This window comes from Typopeltis vanoorti, chromosome 13 (assembly GCF_054136105.1).
Source record: "Typopeltis vanoorti isolate ZY-2024b chromosome 13, IOZ_Tvanoo_1.0, whole genome shotgun sequence".
Lineage (NCBI taxonomy): Eukaryota > Metazoa > Arthropoda > Arachnida > Uropygi > Thelyphonidae > Typopeltis > Typopeltis vanoorti.
Window position 1 is genome coordinate 38347493 of NC_143561.1, and position 26807 is coordinate 38374299.

General features: G+C 35.6%; 1 protein-coding gene across 3 annotated transcripts in view; it reads left to right on the forward strand.

Annotated features, from left to right (window-relative positions):
* The window catches only part of Nup133 (nuclear pore complex protein Nup133), a 269882-nt gene that overhangs the window by 163860 nt on the left and 79215 nt on the right, over positions 1-26807 (forward strand). For all 3 annotated transcript variants that reach the window (XM_090402314.1, XM_090402316.1, XM_090402315.1), the window contains exons 21-24: positions 7731-7850; positions 8127-8267; positions 20338-20542; positions 20769-20902. In XM_090402314.1, the coding sequence (XP_090258440.1) occupies positions 7731-7850; positions 8127-8267; positions 20338-20542; positions 20769-20902 (600 nt within the window). The remainder of the gene's footprint in view (positions 1-7730; positions 7851-8126; positions 8268-20337; positions 20543-20768; positions 20903-26807) is intronic.

Genomic DNA, 26807 nt, shown 5'->3' on the forward strand with positions numbered 1-26807 from the left:
TGGTTGCTGGATGAGAAGAATATTGATAGTGCATGGGAAGCATTTAAAAAATACTTATATGATGCAATATCAGAATAAGTCCTGAGAATTCGAAGAATAAGTAGGGTAGGAGTCAAGTTGATATGTAATCTTATTAAGCAAGAGATTCATAAGAAATGGATGGTGTCGAAGGAATACCACGTGTGTGTGTATATAAGGATAATGTCCGTTATGATAATTATAAGCAGAAAGCTAGAATAGTCATCCATTTTATGGAAAGCTAAAGACAACTCACAAGAATTCTATCAGTATGCTGCAAGTAAAAGAAAGAATGAATATGAAAGAATAACTCTTCTGAATGCAGATGGTGTTAGTTCCTATTTTGCTAAAAGATATCAACCCAACATTGAGTTCACTGCTACCTCGTCACTAGATGAAAAACTCAGGTATATGAAGAGGTGGTATTAGAGCTGTTCCACAAACTGAATAAGAATTCAGCAATAGACACTGATGGGATTTCATTGCAGGTGCTAAAAGAGTGTTCGGCTGAACTGGCTATTCCTTTGACAGGCTATGTAATTTGAGTCTCAGAACAGGGAAGATTCTGTAGTAATGAAAAGAATGTATGGTAATCCCATTGCACAAGGATGGTACAAAGATAGACATATCCAACTATCGACCAATCATTATTTCAGGATCGATTGTGAAGATTTTGGAAAAATTGGTTAGGGGGCTTACACTCAGAAATGGGTTGACAGTGAATCTCTACTTTGCAATGAATAGCATGGGTTTACTAAGGGAAGGTCATGTTTTAGCAACTTGCTCACATTCTATAATAAGCTTACCATTGAGTTAGACAAGGCAAATGGATACATATTTATACTTTTCGATTTTGCTATAAGGAATAAGAAAAGTCTCATTGACTATGTTATTGTTGATAGTGGTGTTTTCTCCCTGGTGCAGGACACCAGAGTGTACAGAGGATTTGAAATTAGAAGCGATCACTATTTAGTCTTGAGGAGGATAAAATTGAATTTCATATTGAAAAGAATAACATGTAAGAAAGTTTTAAAGCGAATAAAAGTTGAGCAGCTCTCAGATGTGAACTGTAGACTAACATACACAAAGATTATTAAATAAAAAATGAAAGAGTTTGAGAACAGGAACCAAACCTTGGAGATTCAGTGGCAAGCCTTGAAGAAACCCTGATTGATTCAGCCAGAGAGGCATGTGGTGAAGTTGTCTGCAAGGATAGAAAAATCAGGACTCCACGGTGGACACAGGAAGTTAAAGAGGCAGTGAAGGAAAAGAAGAAATCATATCAAAAGTTCCTGGCAAATAAGTCATTTTTTGCTCTTAGAGAATACAGAGACAAATGTAAGAAAGCAAAACACTGTAAAACTAGCTAAACAAAAGTCATGGGAGGACTTTGGCAAGAACATAGAAAATAAATATCAAAAAGGTGGTAAGATATTCTGGAGATTGTTGAAGAAGCTTAGAAATGGAGAAAAGAGTGCTGTAAAAGGAGTTAGAGATGATAAAGGTGACATGAAAACAGGAAAAAAAGATATCCTTGAAGTATGGAGTAATTACTTCGAAAAATTACTAAATGAAACAAGCAGTGATAGCACAGTGGTAAAAAAATAGTCAACAGGCATACAGTCAGGAATACATATCCATACTTGAAATGTGGAAAGGCAGCAGGAGTAGATGATATTCGACCAGAAATACTGAAATATGGTGGTATAAAAGTCTTACAGTGGCTGCACTGCATAGTTCAGAAAGCCTGGACAGAGAGAGAGATGAATTCCCGATGATTGGAGTAGAGCTCTCATAGTGCCCATATATAAAAAGGGAAATAAAACTGAATGTGAGATTAAAAAGAGGTATTCCCTACTGAGTGTTCCTGCCAAGATCTATGCAAGTATACTTGAGAAATGGTTGAGAAGAATTGTGGAAGAAAAGCTTGGCGAAGAACAAACTCGATTCAGGCCAAATAGAGGCTGTCAGGATCAGATCTTCACTTTACCACAAATAATTGAGAAAGCATGGGAATATAACAAAGATCTGTATTTAAGTTTTGTCAATCTGGAAAAGGCATATGACAAGGTGCCAATAGAGAAGCTATTCAATACGCTACAGTTATATGGTGTCAATGGGGCATTATATCAAGCAGTACTTAGTCTGTATTTGAGTTGTAAGTCGGCAGTTAGAATTGAAGGAAGTACAGGAAGTTGGTTTAATGTTAAATCTGATGTGAGACAAGGATGTACATTATCCCCTCTGTTATTCATTATCTATATGGATCACGTTATGAAGGAAAGTGGTATTGGAGATGTTAATGTCAGCTCTTTGCTTTATGCAGACGATGTTATACTTCTGAATAAATCCGCTACAAGTTTGCAAGATTCCCTAACTAAATTGAATAACTGTTGTAATAGATATGGTATGAAGGTCAGCATTAAAAAGACAAAGACAATGAAAATAGGTAGAATTGTTGAAAATGTCAACTGAACTTTTGGAACAAGTGAAACATTTCAACTACTTAGGCACGATTTTTACTGAAGATGGTAAATTAAATATGGAAATAGACAACAGAATCAACAAAGCTGGTATGGTAGGAAGTCAATTGAATAAATTCATATGGAATAAGAGAGAAATTAGTTGGAACACTAAATTAGCTGTATACAAGACAGTGTTCAAACCAGTTTTAACTTATGGATCTGAGAGCTGGTTCAGAAGTAAAACACTTGACCAAAGACTAGAGACCGCAGATATGAGAGTCCTGAGAAAGATTATAGGCATGAACAGATGGCATCAATGGCAATATCATATTAAAAACGAGGATATTAGGAAAGAACTTGACATTGTCGGCATCCAGGAATGCTTCAGCAGAGCTAATCTCAGGTGGTATCGTCACTTGAACAGAACGGCCGAGGAAAGATTAGCAAAACAAGTGTTCTCTGCCAGGTTGGCAGGAAAATGTCCCAGAGGAAGACCAAGATATAGGTGGATTAATACGGTACAATGTGCCTTAGATGATAGAAATATAAGATCTGATAATGATAATATTGGAGTCTTGACAAGTAACAAACTGATTTGGAGGAAAATTGTAGATAGGAAGTTAGTAATGATGTAAATTTTTCATGTAGTACTATCATATCCTGTACACCTCTTGAGGGTACATGTCAGGAATTTGATGATGATGATGGATTTTGGTAAGGCTTTTGACAGAGTATATAGCATGGAAGTGGATTATAAAATATTAGCATGGATAAAAGGATTGCTGACTGACAAATATCAAAAAGTGGTATATGGGAGATGTGAGTCTGCAAGATTTAAGGTAACTAGTGATGTATCACAACGATCAGTTCTTGGTCCACTGTTATTCAATCTATACATTAATGATATTGGGAAGGATTTTACAGGTGAAAATCAGCTATTTGCTGTGATGCAAAGATAATGGGGTAATCAGGAATACTGCTGATATGCAGCACTTGCAGAATGATTTGAATAAGCTGGAATTGTGGGCATGGAAAAATGGATGTCATCATCATCATCATCATCAAATTCCTGCCATGTACCCTCAAGGGGTGTACAGGATATGACAGTACTACATGAAAAAATTACATCATTACTAACTTCCTATCTACAATTTTCCTCCAAATCAGTCTGTTACTTGTCAAGACTCCAACATTATCAGATCTTATATTTCTATCGTCTAAGGCACTTTGTACCGTATCAATCCACCTATATCTTGGTCTTCCTCTGGGTCGTTTTCCTGCCAACCTGGCAGAGAACACTTGTTTTGCTAATCTTTCCTCTCCCATTCTATTTAAGTGACCATACCATCTGAGATTAGCTCTGCTAACGCATTCCTGGATGCTGACAATGTCAAGTTCTTTCCTAATATCCTCATTTTTAATATGATATTGCCATTGATGCCATCTGTTCACGCCTCTAATCTTTCTCAGGACTCTCATATCTGTGGTCTCTAGTCTTTGGTCAAGTGTTTTACTTCTGACCCAGCTCTCGGATCCATAAGTTAAAATTGGTTTGAACACAGTCTTGTATACAGCTAATTTAGTGTTCCGACTAATTTCTTTCTTATTCCATATGAATTTATTCAATTGACTTCCCACGATACCAGCTTTGCTGATTCTGTTGTCTATTTCTATATTTAATTTACCATCTTCAGTAAAAATTGTGCCTAAGTAGCTGAAATGTTTTACTTGTTCCACAGGTTCTCCATTCACAACACAGTTGACATTTTCAATGATTCTGCCTATTTTCATTGTCTTTGTCTTTTTATTGCTGACCTTCATACCATATCTATTACAACAGCTATTCAATTTAGTTAGAGAATCTTGCGGACTTGTAGCGGATTTATTTAGAAGTATAACATCATCCGCGTAAAGCAAAGAGCTGACATTAACATCTCCAATTTTGATATCAGGTTTAATACCACATTCCTTCATAATGTGATCCATATAGATAATGAATAACAGAGGGGATAATGTACATCCTTGTCTCACACCAGATTTAACATTAAACCATCTTCCTGTACTTCCTTCAATTCTAACTGCTGACTCACAACTCAAATAAAGACTAAGTATTGCTTGATATAATGCCCCATTGACACCATATAACTGCAGCGTATTGAATAGCTTCTCTCTTGGCACCTTGTCATATGCCTTTTCCAAATCGACAAAACTTAAATACAGATCTTTGTTATATTCCCATGCTTTCTCGACTATTTGTCGTAAAGTGAAGATCTGATCCTGACAGCCTCTATTTGGCCTGAATCCAGCTTGTTCTTCACCAAGCTTTTCTTCCACAATTCTTCTCAACCGTTTCTCAAGTATACTTGCATAGATCTTGCCAGGAACACTCAGTAGGGAAATACCTCTGTAATTCTCACATTCAGTTTTATTTCCCTTTTTATATATGGGTACTATGAGAGCTCTACTCCAATCATCGGGAATTCGTCCCTCTGTCCAGGCTTTCTGAACTATGCAGTGCAGCCACTGTAAGACTCTTATACCACCATACTTCAGCATTTCTGGTCGAATATCATCTACTCCTGCTGCCTTTCCACATTTCAAGCCTTTGATGGCTTTTTCTACTTCAAGTATGGATATGTATTCCTGACTGCATGCCTGGTCAGTGTTTTTTATCACTGTGCTGTCATAACTGCTTGTTTTATTTAGCAGTTTTTCAAAGTAATTACTCCATACTTCAAGGATATCTTTTTCTCCTGTTTTCATTTCACCTTTATCATCTCTAATTCCTTTTACAGCACTCTTTCCTCCATTCCTAAGCTTCTTCAACAACTTCCAGAATATTTTGCCACCTTCTTGATATTTATTTTCTATATTCTTGCCAAAGTCCTCCCATGACTTTTGTTTAGCTAGTTTTACACACTGTTTAGCTTTCTTACATTTGTCTCTGTATTCTGTAAGAGTAAAAGCTGACTTATTTGCCAGGAACTTTTGATATGCTTTCTTCTTTTCCTTCACTGCCTCTTTAACTTCCTGTGTCCACCAGGGAGTTTAGATTTTTTTATCTTTGCACACAACCTCACCACATGCCTCTCTGGCAGAATCAATCAATGTTTCCTTCAGAGTTTGCCACTGAATCTCCAAGGTTTGATTCCTGTTCTCAAACTCTTTCATTTTCTTTTCAATAATATTTCTGTATTTTAGTCTACAGTTTACATCTGAGAGCCGCTCAACTTTTATTCGCTTTAAAACTTTCCTACATGTTATTCTTTTCAATATGAAATTCAATTTTATCCTGCGCAAGACTAAATAGTGATCACTTCCAATTTCAAATCCTCTGTACACTCTGGTGTCCTGCACCAGTAGGAAAACATCACTATCAACAATAACATAGTCAATGAGACTTTTCTTATTCCTAGCCTCTTCTCTCCATGTGAATTTGTGCACATTTTTATGTTGGAACATGGTGTTAGTAATAACCAGTCCATGTCCTGAGCAGAAATCCAACAGATATTTGCCATTATTATTAGCTTTGCTCTTTTCTCCAAATTTTTCCAAAATGTTTTTGTATGTCTCACAATCATTTCCTACTCTACTATTTAGATCCCCAACAAGGACCAACTTTTCCTTTTTCATTGTGTCAGTTGCTTTTTCTAAAGCCTCAAAAAATTCGTCCACTTCTACCTTAGTAGAACCTTCTGTGGGACCATAGGCACAAATAAGTCTCATTGTCCAGTTCCCCATTCTCATATTTGCCCACATTACTCTACTTGAGACTGACTGCCATTCAAGAAGATTAGCCTCGTATTTTGTGTTGAATACTATGGCTACTCCTTCTTTTCCTTGATTGTTATTGCCTGAATATAACATTTTGTATTTATTGCTCAGAAAGATCTCACCAGTTTTGGTTTTTTTTTGTTTCAGTCACCCCTATTATGTCGATCTGGTACTTATCTAATTCCTGAGCTAGCTCCATTTCTTTGCCATTAAGGCTTCTTACGTTGATAGTACCGATCTTTAACTCTGGTGATGTTGAGTTGGGGTTTGTTTTCAGATTTGTTCCAGTAGCTGACTTTTCGCTGTTCGCCCTGGTTCCCTGGCAAAAACAACGGGGGCCTTGTTTAACCGGGCGACGCCGCAGCCGGCATGAAATTTTGTCATGTTGTACCATCATTTTTTTATTTTGGTTTAACCAATAAGAATACAATTTGGTCGGCTAAATCCCAAATTGCCAGCCCATCCTCGTTCGTTCAGTATCAAAGTAGATACCCAACAGGGTGCACCACGAGAAGGTGAGGATTGGACATTAGGTCAGAAGCCCTGGTCGGTTCTCCGCATTCCTTTAAAGGCTATGTGGAGGTCTCCTCTCAGTTATACAGCTTTGACCCGTCAGTAAATGAAAATCCTAATCATGGACTTTGTAATGATTAGATATCCAATATTGTATTCTATTGGTGGGATTATTCTAGAAGAAACTGATCAGACTAGGGATCTTGGAGTGCTAGTAGATAGCAAGTTGACGTTCAGGGGCCATGTAGTAAAGATTGCAATGCTGAAACAAACTTTCACATGTGAAGATAAGGCTATCATTTTGCCTCTTTACAAGGTCTTGATAAAACCTCACTTGAACTATTGTGCACAGGTCTGGTCTCCTGTGCACTATTGTGCACAGGAGACCAGACCTGTTGGGTGCCTTAGATGCCAGGGGCTCCCCCTGGCATCTAAGGCACCCAACATCCTGAGTTCCTGACTGGTAGGCTGGTTTTCCTTGATTTCTGATGACTCGAATTTTGAAGACTCGAAAGGTGTTCTTTCCCCCCCCCCCCCCAGGCTGGTAAGCCGGAGTTTTTCAGTATTTTAGTAATGAATACTGACACGTACTGTTATTTTCATTGTTTGATTTGTAGGATGTAGGTTTTTCATTGTGTAAAAGCCTACATCCGTTTCAAAGCTGACGTCACATCCGTTTCCAATTTCAGCTTACTATTTTATAGTATAGTGTGTGTGTATGTATATATATATATATATATATAGTATAACTTGATATGGTCTCTATTACCTACAAAACTTAAGCTTCCTGGTGTAACCTTGCTTGGATACTTAGTAAATAAAACAAATGAAAAGTGCATTTTTTTTCACCACAACATAAAGTGAGGGAATAAAATTAAAAATACAGAGTTGGAATAACTGTGTCAAAGAATATAAATTAGAAACTTTTAAATCTGAACCCAAATAATTTTGATGTTCTAGGTATCCCAGATAGATAGCCTTTTTCCTGTCCTTGTGGAATGGGAAGAAGATCAGTTGAAGGATGATGTTAATGGTCAAGATATTGTTATCACAATTATATCTGTAAATACAATATTCTTGGTAAGTAGTCTTCACTTAATTCATATTTATTATTTCTGCGCAACAAAAAATTAGTTATCTATTTTGTGGAAGATTCACAGAAAATTTTTCGCAATTAGCATTTACACATATCTATGCAAATACATAGATATCTGTAAAATGCTAATGCTTTTATTTCTTTACTTCTTACTGTGGGGAGATATTTATGTACTTTTTGTTTTAAATACCAGATTCCTAAAATTTTAATGTATCAGTTTAAAATGATGACTTATATGTAGGTTTATTTTTACATAATAGGGTGTACTTAAAGATGTATGCCAATATCGACAAAATAAACTTGCTCAGTTTAATAAACCTAGTCACACCTCTGAAGTGGAGTACATACCTTGGACATCCACAGAAGGCTCCTCTGGGCTACGTACGCTCACAGTTAAACAGGTGTGTTGATTTTTGATTAAATGGGTAATGTAGATACTTTCTTTTCAAACAAGATTTGTCATGATTCAGTGTATTAATTCACTGATAATAACATTAACTTTATGTATTTGAATTATGCTTCTCTTTATGAAATGTATATACTTTGTATGCATTTCACAAACTTAGAAGAATAGCTTCTTCATCTTAATCACAGGAAGTAACTTAAACAGAAATACGCGATATTAAAGATCCAACCTACTTCCAAAGCCAAATATATGTAGAAATATATGATCATCAAAAATCAAAAAAATATTATAATTGTTTTGAAAATTTAACCAGAGCTTACAAGAATACAATCCTCAGCAACAGAGTTTCCTGCCTTGTCTTGCACTACTTACATGCTGGCATGATTGGCCAAGTGGTTAGCGTATCTGCTCTCCAGCCAAAAGGCTGCGGGTTCGAATCCCGTCGTGGGCATGGATGTTCGTGATTGTCTGTGAAAATATTAGTGGTGGTGGGTGGTAGATGGTGTTCATGTAGATGATGATGATTGTAGTTGCAATTCGTTGTAGTTGGTGGATTTGAGTGGTGGAGACAGTTGTAGAGTGGGTATCCTCCCTTGATGAATCTTTGGATTCCCTGAAGGTGTCATAATAATAATAGGAAGTAATACTTTCCACACATGCCTACCTGGACAATCTCTGCTATTAACTAGCTATTTTCCATTAATCTTCTCACTGCTTTTATAAATAAGTAGAAAGCAATACATACAGAAGTGGCATTATCCTGTGTTTTTTTTCTTATGTAGGAAACCATGCACTTCATCATAAATATCACAGCTGAAAATAGATTAGGCTATTTGAAACTTATTGTCTCATCCCTAGAAAAATTTGATTTGAAGAAAGCAGCAAATCTTAGTATACTATAAGCTGCTACAATAGCAAAACCTCAAATTGGCTTATATCTTTTCATGGTGGAATACAGAATGCACATTAGCAAGAAACTGAAAACAGTCTTAGGGTATATACTGCAAATAACCAATTAAATTAAATTTTTGTGCTTGAGCACAATACATCCATCATTGGAGCCAAAAGACTGCGGGATCCAATTTACATTTCCTGATCAGATCAGTAAATACTCAAGTGATCTGTGAAAAAATGCAAAAAATGAAGGGCAAATCACTTTCACTTCTGGAATACAGTAGGTGTATAGTTGCTGTCCCAAAAGCAAAGTGTTTTCCCCAAATCATCTACATCTTTTTTTTTCTCTCTCCCTCTCTCGTCCTGAAAAGCACAGTAGAAAAACATCTAATTTTTTGATCTCATCAAACATTCTGGTGAAAGTGTATAACAGACCTATTCAAGAAAGAACTGAAAGCTGCTTTAATGTTGAGCAAGTGCTGTAAAACAGAATAATGATGAGGCGATGAAATATCTATTGTCATCTTTCATGAATCATCCTCTCCACCTGTATAACAGAATTGGAAGCATTCAATTCCTAGCAAAGGATAGTTATTAGTGCGATTCCAAAGCTGAGTAACGATGCAAACATTACATTTTTATTTATTATTATTACCTGACACCTCCAGGGAGTCCAAAGACTCATCGAGAGAGGGCGCCTACTCTACAACTCTATCTCCACCAACGAACCGCAACTACAGCATCTACCACCACTAGTATTTTCACAGACAATCACAAACATTCATGCCCACAGCAGGATTCAAACCCACAGCCTTTTGGCTGGAGAGGGGATACGCTAACCACTCAGCCATCCAGGCCAACAAATATTTATTGTAAATATTTGTAAATAAATTTTTATTTACAAAAATTATCATCCAGTATCTCTGACCAGCTACATGTGCAAGATCTTGTGGGAAAATGGTTAACTTTTATATTTTAGTTTTTAGAGAGCAACAACCATTTTTCTTAAACACAGTCTGGCTTTGATAATAAATAAATAAATAGAATAAAAAATCACTGAAAATACATTATTTAATATGACTAAAATATTTATTTATATACACTTTCCTAAAAAAAATATGTATTTGGTTTTGGTTTTCTTTGACATGTATGCAGCTCAGATTTTTGTTATACTCAAAGATCTATGTAACTTTATTAATAGCAAGAACCTCCTTTTATATCAAAGACAATGTTTCTTGTTCACTTATTTACTTTCCATTTCTTCAAAAGAAAGAGAGTCTGGCAAGGTTCTCTGTTGACTCTCACACTACTCGCTTTTATAGTTAACTTGATATCAGAAGTTTCCTCTTACTGAAAGCATGTATCTTTCTTAAAACAAAATAGTGTGTCACTATTAAAACAGAAATTCGAAAAGGCTCAAATACACCGCGCATATGATTATTAGTTAAATTTTATTCGCCATCAGTTTCTGACAGTAGCCACATTCTTTTGTGTGCGACTGGAATTAAATCACTTCCATTACTTGAAACACTTTGGCCTGCCTGTTCTTACTGCAATGGCAAAACGTTTCCTTCAGTAAAAGGAACTAAATTAGCACTAATTTCCAATAATTCTGAAGGTTGATTTTTTTTACCATGAACTCTGTAATTAATCATTGAGATCCTGTTTTTGACTAGATCTTTGTATAATTCTTCATATCGCACCATACATGACTTCAGTTCACGTTTAAACTGTTCAGCTCGTTCAGTATTTGGATCATGTGTAAGAAAATGACTTTGCAATTTTACTAGCCATTTGAAGCAAAGCCCTTCTTTAATTAATCCTGCAGTGAGTAGATCTCTTCATCATCATCACTTTTTTCTTTTTTTCATTGAGATTCTCAAGGACAGCTTCTATCATTTCATCATCACTAACAGCCTTGTCAACCATCAATTCTTCGATATCTGCAGACAAAAAATCATCAAATCCTTCTCCGCCAACTGCATGTGCTAATCTGTTGATATTGGAATATTCAGTTGTAAGCAATGGTACAGGATTTTTTTTTTTTTTTTTTTTTACACATTCTGGCCAAGTAGCTTTCTGGCATGCATTTAAATTTGATGGTTTCAATTCTTATAACGCCAACTTAGTAAGTTTGGTGCAATCCAAAATAGAAAATTTCTTCCTCACATCAATAACTGTCAGTAAATTATCCTTATCTTGTTTATCCAAAATGTATTGAAATGTTCTTATGTAGCTAGTTTTGAAGGTAGCCATCACACCCTGGTCTAGCGGTTGTATTATAGGTGGCAGAAAACAAAATTCCACATTCAGGATGGACAGGCACGTTGTCTATAATCAATAAAACTTTAAAGTCCAGATTTTTTTCTATCAAACAGCGTTTAACTTCTGGAACAAAACAATGATGGAACCATTCATTAAAAATTTCTTTTGTAACCCAGCCTTTTTTGTTTGCTTTCCAGTGCACTGGTAATGTGTTAAAATCCACACCTTTCATTGTCCATGGTACTGGTTTTAATATACGATCTCCTGAAGCATTATTGCAAAATAATAGTCACATGATCCTTAGCTGCTTTAAAAACCACCAACACATTTTTGTGATTTTGCTTTATAAGTTCTACTTGGCATTTTTTTCCAAAAAAGGCCAGTCTCATCTTCATTCCAAACTTGATCAGGAGTGCAGCCACTATTTTCAATAATTTTAGACAGTTTTGAAAGAAATTCCCTAGCTGCCAGCTCATCTCCAGATGTGGCTTCTCCTTTTATTTTTACATTATGAAGCATGTATCTTTAGACAAATTTTGTAAGCCAACTCTGCTTGCAGAAAAATCACAATTGTTGTTTGATGTTGTTGGCTCCTTTTCCTGAATCTGTTTGTACAACCATAATGTTTTCTGTTTGACATTTCCATCTAAAGGTGTTCCTTTTTGTGAGCAATCTTCTATCTACATCACCTTTTCCATCTTCACTTTTATGTCTCTCGTATATGATGATGACTTGGCACCTAATTTTGTTCCATTAAGAACAGATTTTCTAATGGCCTCTTCATTTTTCTTAATCATTCTCACAATAGCTTCGTTCAGTCCAAAATATTTCCCTAAGGATGTTAATTTCTAAAGAAACAGCTTTTCTTCTTCTGTCTAACTGAATTATCTAAATTCGTGATTAATGGGATGATGTTACAAAAATATCTAAAAATAATCAATTTTACTAATTTGATATTATGTGTCCAAGTCCACAAAACACGTGTAGACATGTTTTGTGGACTTGGAGAAGGCATATGACTGGGTTCCTTGGGATAAGCTTTGGCAAGTAGTACAGGAGTATGGATTGGATGACCAACTATTAGCTGCCATCAAGTCCTTGTATGAATGCCCAGAGTTTTGTGTGTCAGGGTAAACAGCACAAAGTTTGAACCGTTCAGTCTCCATTGGCCTCCGTCAAGGGTGTTCTATCACCCCTCCTTTTCATAATATTTATGGACTGGATTGATAGGCATAGCCCAGGCAGTGAGTTTGTCAGAATTGGAAGATGTGGCATTGGACATCTACTTTGTCTTGAGACCACAAACCGAAACATTTGTGGTCTCAAGACAACCATCCCAGTGCACTCTGAGTGGAGTCCCACTGAGGCAGGTGGAGAAGTTTAAATACCTTGGGTGTATATTCACGAGTGATGGAAAGTTCGACATAGAGCTAGATACTCGGATTGGTCAGCAAGCGCAGTATTGCGGGAGTTAAGCCAGAAGGCAAAGCTGACTGTCTTCAATACAGACTATGTCCCCATCCTCACCTATGGTCATGAGAATTGGGTAATGATCAAAAGAATGCGAACACAAATCCAAGCAGTTGAAATGAGGTTCCTTTGAGGGATTGCAGGGCTGACAAGACTCAACAGAGTCAGACGCTCTGCAATTCGGGAAACCCTCAATACTCAACTACTGCTTCTCCGTATTGAGAGATCACAGTTACGTTGGTATGGACACCTGGTCAGAATGCCACAAGAGAGGCTCCCCCAGCAGGCCCTCTTTGCCAAGCCAGAGGGTGGGAGGCCACTTGGAAGGCCAAGGACTCGCTGGATAGATTATATCCAAAACCTTGGGTGGACACATTTTGGGAGTCCCACCAGAACACCTGAGCTTGGTGGCGGAGGATCATGACCATTGGAAGTTCCTTTTGCAGCTGCTGCCCCCACAACCCAATTAGGAAAGGTGGGCCTTGAAGATGAATGATATTATGTGTACAAAACTTCAGAATTTAATATATAATTGTATAACTCTATTGCACGAACAAAACACAAGACGTGTAAACATTTAGAATTGTAAACAAGAAATGATTGTTTATCAAACAGCTTTTTGAAAGTTTATTTTTCACTTGGTTAGAGTATAATAAATTTAGTTTAATCCTTTATCCAAATGTGAGCAATCAAAGTTTGCACCTGAAAGTATCTTCAGGACTGGGGTAAGGTGGTACAACACCAGGGCACTCCTAGCAAAGGTGGAGCAAGCTACCAACACTCCTATCTCAGTATCTCCCATAATGCAAAACACATCTCCTTGCGGATATCTCTAATGTTATGCATTAAGGGAAGGGCCACAACCCAGATTAGTTTCGACCTTTATTGAGGTCTCTTCAGTGGAGCCGGGCCCAAGTGGAGATACCAGGCAGAAGCATTAGCAGGTCATCTCTACCTATAGGAGTTGCCAAATGGTGTGCCACCCTTTTTTAATAAATTACTCTGGATTTAGAGAAAGAGAGAGATTTAAATCCAGAGAAAATTTAATTCAGAGAAAAATTTTCATTTTTTTTTATTTTCAGAGAAAAATTTAAATCCGGAGTAATTTATTAAAAAAGGGTGGCACACCATTTGGCAACTCCTATAGGTAGAGATGACCTGCTAATGCTTCTGCCTGTTATCTCCACTTGGGCCTGGCTCCCATTGAAGAGACCTCAATAAAGGTCGAAACTAGTCTGGGTTGTGGCCCTTCCCTTAATGCATAACATTAGACATATCCGCAAGGAGATGTGTTTTGCATTATGGGAGATACTGAGATAGGAGTGTTGGTAGCTTGCTCCACCTTTGCTAGGAGTGCCCTGGTGTTGTTACTTACCACCTTACCCCAATCCTGAAGATACTTTCAGGTGCAAACTTTGTTTGCTCACACTTGTATAAAGGATTAAACTAAATTTATTATAGCAAACAGCTTAACTCCTTCCAAGTAGCTTTATATAGGTGTGCCTTCTGTGATGGACCAACTTAACTTTGAGAAATCAGCATAGCACCCTTCTACTTCCAGGAACCAAAGGCAAGTGAATATAGCGGATGATCTGTCACTTAACTTCTGCGATCCTAATTACAAAAATTGATTTTTTTTTTTTTTTTTTTTTTTTTTTTTTTTTTTGTCGCCCCAATTGTCTACATTCTGTAGCATAGAGTAATCCCTGATATTTAAAACATCAAGGAGTTCCCCAAAAATTCAAGTTTAAGTACATATGTACATTTCTAAGAAATGATAATTATAATGGAAATACCTTTTTTAACAGAACTGAATTCAAACAGAAATTTTAAAAATAAGCACCATTTGAACCATGTAAAATCAAAATATACTGTGTAAAAATTAGAATTAGCTGTACTTCATTTCTCTCTTGATAAATTAACTTAAGCACTTTAAAATAAACCTTTGTTGCATCTCCCAGATGTTTTTTTTTTTCCCCTTCATCTGGTATCGCATCTTTTTAAAGCTTTCCAGTTAGGTTATTCATTCATTGTTTTAATTTCTTCATCCAGTAACTGTGGTCTAAGATTTCATATTCTTGTTCAATAATTTTACTATTCATTTCTCCATATATGTCTTCAAGATATTTCTTTATCACAGTAACTAATTTTCCTTTTTTAATTTTGTCCTGTTTCACTTTTTGTTTTGAGATCACTGTGTCACTAAAGGCTCAAGGCCAAATAACAGGTAGGAGACCTCCATATCACCTTTCAGGAATGCAGGGAACCAACTAGGGGCTTCTGACCTAATCTCCAATCCTCACCTTCACGTGGTGCACCATGTTAGTAGGTATCTACTGGCTACTGAACAAACAAGGATGTGCTGCAATTTGGATTTAGCCGACCAAATTGTACTCTCTATTGGCTTAAACCACAAATGCATATAATGATACAACATGGTGAGATTTTGTGTTGGCTAGGGTGCCCAGTTAAATAAGATCCCCTTTGTTCTTGTCAAGGGAACCAGGACAAACAGCTGAAGATCCAGCTACTGGAACAAGCTCCAAGTCAACACCTAGAAGAAGAAGAATAAACCCAAAGTCAGAAGAACTGAAGATAGGAACCATCAATATAAGGAGTATTAATGAAAAGGAAATAACTTGCAGAAGAATTGGAAAAGTACCACGTGGACATAATTGGCATTACTGAGACAAAGAAGACAATAACAGGTGAAATCTTACTAAATAATAAGTATAGGATGTTATTTTCAGGCAATAATGATCAAGGAAAGGAAGGAGTAGTGATAGTTCTTCCAATCAAGAAGTTTATCTTCAAACATGAAGATAACTTCTTGATTGGAAGGCAGTTTCGAGTAGAGTTATGTGGACAAACTTCAAAATGGAACAATGAAACTTATTTGTCCCCTTGTTCCTACAGAAGGTTCTTCTAAGAAAGAAGCATGGGAATTAGAACAGGCAGCTGACATAAAGAAAATGGAAAAAGTGATCCTTGTTGGAGATCTGAACAGCAGTGTAGGAAATGAATCCCACCACACATATAGGAACGTTTTGGGAAAATAATTTGAAAAAAAAAGGGCAAAGCTAATAATAATGGTAAGTATTAAGTATTTACTGGACTTCTACTGAGGACATAGACTAGTCATTACTAACACCATGTTTCAACATAAAGATGTTGAAACATGGTGGGAAGACACATGAAATAAGAAAAGCATTGATTACGTTATTGTTGATAGTGATATAAGGCTGCTTCAGGATACAATTGTGTAGAGAGGATTTGATATTGGAAGTGACCATTATTACTTAATACATGCAGAAGAAAAATGGATATCATGTTGAAAAGAACAGTTGTTGCTAGAAAGAAGTTGTTGCAAGTGTGTAAGAAAGTTTTAGTTAAAAACAATTAAAGTTGGGCAGATTTTACAAGTAAATTGCAGACTCGACTATACAAACATTATGAAGAAAAAATGAAACAAATTGGAAACAAGAACCAAACCTTGGAATCTTGGCAGCTCTGAAGATTGAGTGAATATTGATTGATTCAGCTAGAGAGAGATGTGGTGAAGCCGTCTGCAAAGATAGAAAAGTAAGAACACCATGGTGGGTGGACACAAGAAGTTAAAGAAACAGTCCTTGAAAAGAAGAAAAAATACCAAAAGTTCTAGCAAGTAAGTTGGCAGATACCCTAAAAGAATATAGAGAAAAATGTAAGGGCTAAGCTGTGTATAAAAGTAGCTAAAGGAAAGTCATGGGAAGACTTTGGTAAGAATATAGAAAATAAATATCAGGGAGGTGCAAAATATTCTGGAGGCTATTGAAGAAACTTAAAAATGGAGGAAAGGGTACTGTAAATGAAATCAAAGATGATAAAGGTGACATGAAAACCAAAGATAAGGATAAAGACAATAGAACATTAAACAAAACAAAAAGTGACAGAACCATACTAGAACATTTTCAAGCATGATATATCAGTATTTGAGGTAGAAAAAGCTGTCAAAAATTTGAGATGTGGAAAGGTAGCTGGAGTAGATGATATTCGACCAGGAATGCTTAAGTATGGAGGTATGAAAGTTTTGCAGTGGCTGCACTGCATAGTTCAGAGTGCCTGGTCAGAAAGTTGAATCCCCAATGCTTGGGTAGAGCTTTTATAGTCCCCATTTATAAAAAAAATTGAATAAAACTGAATGTGAGAATTACAGAGGAATTTCTCTACTAAGTGTTCTGGGTAAGATTGTGGAAGAGAAACTTGGAGAAGAACGAGCTGGTTTCAGGCCAAATAGAGGTTGTCAAGATCATATTTTCACTTTAAGACAAATAGTTGAGAAATCGTGAGAATATGACAAGGATCTGTACTTAAGTTTTGTAGATCTAGAAAAGGCATGAGTCAAGGTGCTCAGAGAAAAACTTTTCAAAACTACAATTATATGGGATGAATAGAATATTATTCAGAGCAATACATAGTCTATATTTAAGTTGTCAGTCAGCAGTTAGAATTGAAGGAAATACAGGTAGATGGTTTAATGTAAAATCAGGGGTAAGACAAGGATGCACATTATCTCCACTCTTATTCATCATTTATATGGATCACGTTATGAAAGAAAGTGGCATCGAGCCTGATTTTAGAATTGAAGATGTTAAACTTAGTTCTTTGCTTTATGCAAATAATGTACTCCTAAACATATCTAGTGCCAGTCTCCAAGATTCACTAACTAAATTGAATAATAGCTGTTACAAATTTGGCATGAAAATCAGCAATAAAAAGACCAAAACTATGAAAATAGGCAGGAGCATAAAAATCTTCAGTTGCATTCTGAATGAAGATCCTATAACACAAGTAAAATATTTCAGTTATTTATGTACAGTTTTTAATGAAGATGGCAGGTTAAATCTGGAAATAGACAACAGAATAAGCAAATCTGGTATTGTGGGTAACTAGCTGAATAAATTTACACAGAATAAAAGAGAGATTAGCCAAAACACCAAACTAGTAGTATACAAAAGTGTTTAAACCAGTACTTATGGATCTGAGCATTGAATTAGAAATAAAGTACTTGTTCAAAGACTAGAGACTACAGATATGACGGTCTGAGAAAAAGAGGAGTGAATCGATGGCATCATCATATTAAAAATGAAGATATTAGGAAAAATAACTTGACATTATTAGCATTCAAAAATGTGTTAGCAGAGCTAATCTTAGGTGGTATGGGTACTTAAGTAGAATGGGCGAAGAAAGGTTGGCAAAACAGGTATTTGATGTAAAAATGGCATTAAAGAAACCCAGAGGAAGACCAAGATATAGGTGGATTGATATATTAAAAAGTGCCTTAGAAGACAGAAATATACAATATGATAATGTTTGAGTCTTGACAGGTAGCAGATTGATTTGGAGGAAAATTGTTGATAGGAGATTAATAATAATGTAAACTTAATCATGTAGTGCTGTCATAGTAACCTGAACACCTCTTGGTGGTACATATCAGGAAATTGATGATGATGGTGTATGCAGCACTTATTATTTTTCAATGTGACTTATCGGCTCCTTCTATTTTTAATGTATATTTGCCTTCTTTACATATTTCTTCCATCCAGTTTTCTTTTGATATTTTACAATCTTCCTTTATTTTATAATCCAAATTTGAATATTCTTTATTGGAATTATCTGAAACTATGCTCTAAAGATCACTGATTATTTCATGCCATTTAAGGTTCCAGTAAATGGGATGGTGGTGGTCACATGCCAGGCTGTAAAAATCATCCACTGCCTAAAAAAAAAAAAAAAAGACCTTCAAAAACACCTTCTAACAGTGGGATTCAAACCTAAAACCTACAGCCAGTTGGTTGAAAAGCAAAGACATACTCTGGACCAACCAGACCTGCATGTATCCATTTTATTGTTTTAATCATTAATTATAAGCTACTATGATAAGAAATGATATGGATATAAGTATACTGAAAGCAACCAGCACAAATTTCAGAAAACATGAGATATTCTAACCTTGTTTACTAAGTGGATAGCATGAATGTTTGCAAATGTCTTTAGGTGGCATAAATGATGGTCATTGGTGCTGCAAGACTCTCATCTTGCATATTAGAGGCCTCGAGTCACTTGAAGAAACTTTCATGGTTGGTTTCTAGAGCAAGATTTTTAGAATATCTAATATCAGCTCTTAGATCACTCGTATTAATTTATTATGACTTTCCGTTCTTGAAAAATGAGCTTACCTTTCTTGGACCTTATTCAGTTATAAAGTGAATGTTACTATGGTGATTCTATAAATTATTCCTGATTATAAACTGTTAGTTAATGCAACACCGAAATGAAATATTTCTGTTTTTTATAATTCCATAAGGAAGCAAAAGCAGGATGTTATTGCTTCTTGCATTATGTTCTGTTTCTGATGATAGGAAAAGAAATAAATTGGAAAGGATTTGACACGTGAAATCCAGCTGTTTGCTGATGATGCAGGGATAGGTAGGGTAATGAGGAGTACTGTTGATATACAGTACTTGCAGAATGATTTGAATAAGCTAGAATTGTGGACATGGAAAAATGGATGTCAGTCAATGCAAAGTCATGCACTTTGGTGTGATTAGATATCCTGTGTCGTATTATGTTGGTGGGATTATGCTTGAAGAACCTGATGAGGTTATGAATCGTAGAGTTTTAGTAGACAGGAAGCTGAAGTTCAAGGGTCATATAATAAAAATTGTAAATATAACTCAGAGAATAATGGCAATGCTGAAACAAACCTTGACATGTAAAGATAAGGAAGTCATTTTGCCTCTTCATAAGGCCTTGATAAGACCTCACTTGTACTATTGTGCACAGGTCTGGTCTCTTGGTTTCTGTGGTGATTCTGATACAGTGGAGAGAATGCAAAGGAGAGTGGCAAAAATAATATCAGGATTGTGAAATACAGATTGAGAATTTATAGGCTGTAGACAGTAGCCAACAGGAGAAACAGAATTAATATGATTGAGACTTACAGACTTCTGAAAGGGTCACACAGGATTTCAGTAGATGGAATTTTTCATCTTATGGAGGGTGGGGAAATGATGTGAGGGAATCCGTTGAAGTTCAGAATGAATGCTGTCAAGAAAAGGGGGATTAGAGCTAAATATTTCTCTCATAGAGTAGTGCATGATTGAAATAGATTGCCATTGGATATTATGTGTGCAAGTAGTGTGAATGAATTCAAGAACAGGTATGACAGTTGGTGCAAATAGTATGGCCTCCCTCAATAAGTTCCTGACTCCTTGGAGGTCTCTCTCTTAATAGTATTTATTATTATTATTATCTCGTTCTATCTAATAAGTAATTATATTCCTTGAAGAGTTGAACTTTCATGTCATTTATAAAATGGATAATTATAAGAAAATATTGTTACATAGTATTGCATATTAAGTTATATGATTATTAAAAATTACTTCATTTTTCAGCACAGTATTACAGTGGAAAATGCTCTTAAAATGGTGGGCGACATTCATTTAAAAGGAATCTTATTTCAGAACATAGTAGATTTAGCAGATATCATCCTAGATGGTTACAGAAATCAATTTGAGTCCATCAAGAATAAGGAAGAACGTTATCAAACCTTACAGGCCAAGTATCATCAGGATAGACATGACCTTATATATCCTCTGTGTAAGAATTATATTTAACTAAAACACACAAAATGTTTATGGCTTTTATTTTTGATTTTACATTCTGGGTAGTGTTTATTATCAGTCAATATTTACGTAACTGCTGCTGATTTTCTTAAAGATAATCTTTCTTCTTTTACTAAAAAATGGCATATTGTTTTTATTGCTTATTATATTATTCACCTGAAATAGTAAAAAAAAAAGTTATTTTGTTTTTTTATTGACAGTGGAAATGGAGCAGTATGAAAGAGCTGCAGTTCTTGCAGAGAAGTATTGTGACTTTGATATTCTTGTAGAGTTATGTGAAATAACTGATAATCAAGAAAGATTGCAACGATATACATTACAATTTGCTGACCAGGTAAGTTACATTTTTAATTGTCATGTTTATTCTCATATTTGTGTGTGATTATTATTAACACAAATACATGCATTCACAATAAACACTGAAGAATTTATTATTATTATTTCTTCTCTGGAGAGTAACTCTGCTGCTTGCTTTGTCTGCCAGCCTCCAGTACTCTAGTTGACTTGAGAACATGTATTTAGTAAAGTAGAATAAATACCAGTATTGTGAAATCAAACAAACAAAACTATTCTTTTGAGCCACCTTTACTAAAAAATTGCACCACTCTGAGGTAGTGCATAAGGCAACTCATGGAGGGAAAAATTGTTTCAAGCTTCATATAATTTTAATAAGAGTGTCCTATCACAAATCTGGTACAATTGTAGATTTGCATATCTCTGCAAAAGAATTATTTAAAGGTATTAATTCACATCACAGAACATAAGAAAATAATTATTATTTATTTAACGTATTTGCTATATTTATTTAACGTATTTATATACCAGCAAAATATTTGCTAATATTTTGCTGGTATTATATCCAGCATCTTCAAAACAGAACGCAGTTTGTTACAGTACGTGAAACCACAACAGTTTGGTATAATACTAGGACTAGTTTCAAAAATTGTAATGGACAATGCAAACAACTAAAGTCCTGATCCTGTGTGAGGGTGTTAGATCCTACTTCTTTCTAATCTATACTCTGGATCCGACATGATTACTATTTCGATGTTCTTAACTAATTGATAGGTTGCAAGTTGATTTCTAATTCAAACATAAAGAAAATTTATATTTAAAGACTGCGCCACTTTATGTGTGAATTAGTTCATGAATTGAAGATAAACCAACTCTTAACAACCTTTCTCTTATATGTTGTTATTTTATATACTGGCCGAGTATATTTAACTTACTTAACTTTCCCACTTTGGTTCGAATATTTTATGAATGGTGCAGTAAAAGAGATTCAGGCAAAATACAACTATTGATTAACAAAAACAAACATTTAATTTAGAATCATAAGTTTTACAGTTAAATTCAAATCAGTAATTAAGATATCACAATCAGCTTCTCCGATAAGTACAATCAAACTCTGACAAGATAAATCTGTTATCTCTATATCACAGTCTTTTCATAGTTCCTTAAGTTCCAAATACAATAAAAATTGCAGTAATACCTCTTCACAAACAGACACTTTTTACGCTTCTTTTAATTCTCTGCGATAGTTACTGTTAACATCAGGGCATTCTAAGATGAAACTCACACACTTCTCTGAACAGAAATATTAAAGTTGGAATAATCTTACCGTTAATCTTCTTCCTTCATCAACATACGCACAAACACTTTTAACAATAAACAGCACTCATTAAAATTAATCTTCTAGCATTAACTGAATTAATTTACGGGCACAGTACATATAATCAGATGTTCTTGTATGAAGCACTACTGATTACTCTTGAATTAGGGCAATACCCAATAATTCTTTAACTTGGGGTTTTATATGTACAGATGTTCATTCCTCCGGCATTCAAATAATTCTTTAGGCACTATAATTCTAAACACTGCTATCATTAAACACAACCCTATTGCCTCTATTTATTCTCTAGTTACTTCTTACTATACTTCACGTTTCAGTGTGTCCTTGAAAGGTCGGCCCTGAAAATAAATCTCAACTAAAATATCGCTAGTCATTCAGTAGTCACTCAGCTATCTTCTGTTGCTTTATTTGTTATTCAGAAACTTATTAGCTGTTTCTCGACTAGTAGACTTTATTTAGCTGCTTGAGTGGCTTGCCGACTCGCTATTATCACACTTTGATTTCCGAATGCTGAATGCCCGATTCCAACCTAATGCCAATCCTTCTCTCTCTCTAATAAATCTCTAATGCTCTAATCTCCTAATTAATTCATAATTCCAGCGTTCTTCGCTTATATATCTGTTTTTCCCGCCTAAATTGCTCACGTCATTTCTTTCTAAAACTCTTTTCAATAAACCTCACGTGGTGTTCCAAAACGTGCTCGCTCACTTACATACGTTTCCATGACAACAAAACAAAATATAATAAAATTGAGCTATTACATAACGTTAAACTTTACAAACAGGAATAAATAAGGAATATTTACATTTCAAATAATACGCAGTTAATTTATCAAATACAAATTCTTATAATATTAACATAGTAATAAATAAAATAGCTTAATAATACTTAATACAGTCTTATCACTATTAATACATATATCTTTGATTAAATATTAGACAAAATTAAGGTAGTTATATGAATATTAAATTTTAAAATAAGTTATATACATTAAATAATATTTACAAATGTAGCCATTGTGATGGAAGATCATGTTGGATTCTGAACCAAATAATAATTACTCTAATCTCTACATAATCAGAATCCAACAATGGGATGTCCAAGGCATGGTCCACTAGTCCCGACTTGCCATAACAGTAGTGGCAAAATGTATTTTTATGTTCTCCAAGGTGGGTGTCAACAGTTCTTCTTGCCTGTCCATAGTAAGCAGGTCACAAGTACAGGGTACTTAATATACTCTTGGATGTGATAAAGGAGAGTTCATCTAGGTGAACAAACGAGAGTTGCCACTTTGACATATGGTTTAAATGTGATGTGAAGAAGATATTTGTTAAGCACTCTAGTTATCTTTTCAGATATGCCCTGAATGTATGGGATAATGATAGCTTCTATTGAACAGGGAATATATGACCTGCCTCCAGTTATAGCCAATAATATTTGTTTGGATGTAGCCAACATCCTAATCCAATTGTCCCAAGAACAATATGCCAAAAAAAAGAAATCACTGTGTTAAAGGAGCTGTACAGTAATAATAATACTGTAGTTTTTTTTTATTTATTTTATATGGTGATTCAACAGCTGTAAGCCCCTTTTATGGGGAGGTACAGCACCACCTCAACCCCCCCCCCCCATTTTATCCGGGCTCGAGAAAGAAATTATTAATCTGCTTAGCATTTAGCTAAATTACTAGCACTCCTCACAAGCAATTCTTCCTCCTTTGTTAAAAATTCTGTTCACCTAAAAAGTATATTAAAAAAACCGTATCTTAAAAAATTTAGACATTAAAAAATTCTAATGTATATTAGAATTTTTTAATGTCTAAATTCTAGGAGTATATTAAGTGCCCTGTATACTTGTATACCTGTATCCTAGATGTATATTAAGGGCACTTAATATACTCCTAGATGCGATAAAGGAGAGAGTTCACCAGAGATACAGATATAGAGAGATACACCAGATGTATTTGAATTATATAAAATTACAGTACATGCAGGTTATTTTGCATGGAAAGAGAAGATATACAAACAACTGGATGGGGACAGCAACGAGCTTCTCCTTTTGCCAATTTCTACAAAAAAACACTTAAAAAACTACCTATAAATACAATTACTCTCAAACCAGTGGAACACTAACTTACAGAGCAAGAACTATCTATTCCAATGACAATGCTCTTACTACTGAACCCGCTTATTTGCATCACACTTTTTAGTCAGTGATTATAATCCCCAAAGAATAGTAAAAATACTAAATGCACCCAGGAAATCCCCTCCATTACCTAACACACAAAACTGTGTTTGCTCTGAAGATGCAGGATATAATACCAGCAAAATATTTGCAAATACATTAAATAAATAATTATTATTTTTTTTATATTCTGTGTTGTGAATTAATATCATTAAATAAACTGCCACCACAAGCCTTTCTACATGTTTATCATTATCTATCATACCTCTCCTTGAAACTGTTAACAAAGCATTCACAACTAACTCAGGCAATGCATTCCATTCATTCACCACTTCCAAAATGAAAAATCTAGTCTTCGCACCCTTGCTAAACACACTCTTACCCAATTTCCAGGGATAACCTCTTCTTCCACCCCTCTATGCAAGTGCTGAAACATTTCCCCTGCATTAATCTTATAAAATCCTTTAAGTAACTTAAATGTTTCTATTATACCCCCCCCCTTTTTTTTTTTAACCTATCAGCCAACTTTTGCAATCCACAAACCTTATCCTCATAGGAAGCACAGGCCACTCACCATCTTGGTCTCTGGATCCTCTTCACCACTTCCTCATCCCCAAAAAATCAAGGTGACCAGATCTGAGCACAGTAATCCAGATCTGGTCGTATCAAGGCTTTAATAAAAGATTAATGGTAACTCCTATATCTTTGCTTGTCAGTGTGTTCTTCAGTAAGCAAGTAATCCTGTGAGCTACCCTGGCTAATTTAGCAATATGCCCTCTAAACTTCAACTCTCTATCTACTACTACTTTTATCCTGTGGCCTCCTGTTTTTGAGAGGTTGTTGCAGCTGAACAATCAAACCAGGGAGATAATTATGAGCAAGGTGATTTCCGTTGCTTTCCTTGCTGTATGTATTTATGAATGTAGCCATGTGTGTTCATGGGACTGGTTTGCCTGTTTTCAGGGATGAAAAACCTGAGTTACCAGGAGAAAAAACCCTCCACCTCCGTATGAGAGTTAACTCACCTTTAGTCGAAAGAGACCAGATAAAAGTTCTTCATGATATGGACAGGAATCAAACTCAGGTCTTTCCAACCAAAAGGCTTCGTCTATACTGACTGAGCTATGGAGGCTCACTACTACTACCACCACTCTCCAAATCCCTGGCTTCATCAATTTCCTGGAGTACAGCTCCCGCGATGTGATAGGCGGTTTGTAATCTCTGTATCCCAAAATGCATAACTTTAAACTTTTCCACATTAAATTGACAAACATTATAACATAAATTGAAAGCCAAATGGCTATTTTTCTGGCATCCTTAATAATAATTAAGGTAATACAAATCCCTTGTTGTTCAACCGCCAGTAAGCAAAACTCTAAGATCAAGAACTACGAATCTGAGTTTCATATATACCTATTCACTGATGAGACCTCAAAAAAAGGTTGAAACCGGTCTGGGTTTCAACCTCTCCTCATAATGTAATTACAGTATTACATCCCCTAGGGGCTGTGTTTTTACATTATGAGAAAATATCAAGGATAGTGAGGGAGCTTGCTCCACCTTTGCTTCGAGTTGCCTTGGTGTTGTACTACCAAGTGGTCATTTACACTTGGATTCGCCGATAGTTTTTCGGTATATGTGAAACTCATAGATTCATAGTTCTCGATCTTAGAGTTTTGCTTACTGGCAGTTGAACAACAAGGAATTTGTATCTCCTTAATTATTGACAAATATTATGTTTGGCCCATACTGTCAGCCTATTTCAATCATCCTGCAAGTTCTCTACATCACCTTGCTATTACCTTACCCAACTTTGCATCATCATCATCAGCCAACAACTGAATATCTCCCTTTAAATTATTTCCTATGTCATACGTATAAATGAAACAGCAGTGGTCTAAACACAGAGCCCTGTAGCACACCACTAGTCACCTGAATTCTGCTCCTCCATATACTACTTTTTGGTATATGTTCATCAACCACCCTTTTATCCATATTGCCAGTCTCCTATCCATCTCCATTTATTGTAGGTCACTTGGCCCGTACTGTCAGCCTATTTCAATCATCCTGCAAGTTCTCTACATCACCTTGCTATTACCTTACCCAACTTTGCATCATCATCATCAGCCAACAACTGAATATCTCCCTTTAAATTATTTCCTGTGTCATACGTATAAATGAAACAGCAGTGGTCTAAACACAGAGCCCTGTAGCACACCACTAGTCACCTGAATTCTGCTCCTCCATATACTACTTTTTGGTATATGTTCATCAACCACCCTTTTATCCATATTGCCAGTCTCCTATCCATCTCCATTTATTGTAGGTTGCATAAGAGATTTCCATGTGGTATTCAGTCAAATGACTTTGCAAAATCCAGCAGTATCATCATATAGCCATTCTCTTTATCCAGCTCAGTTGT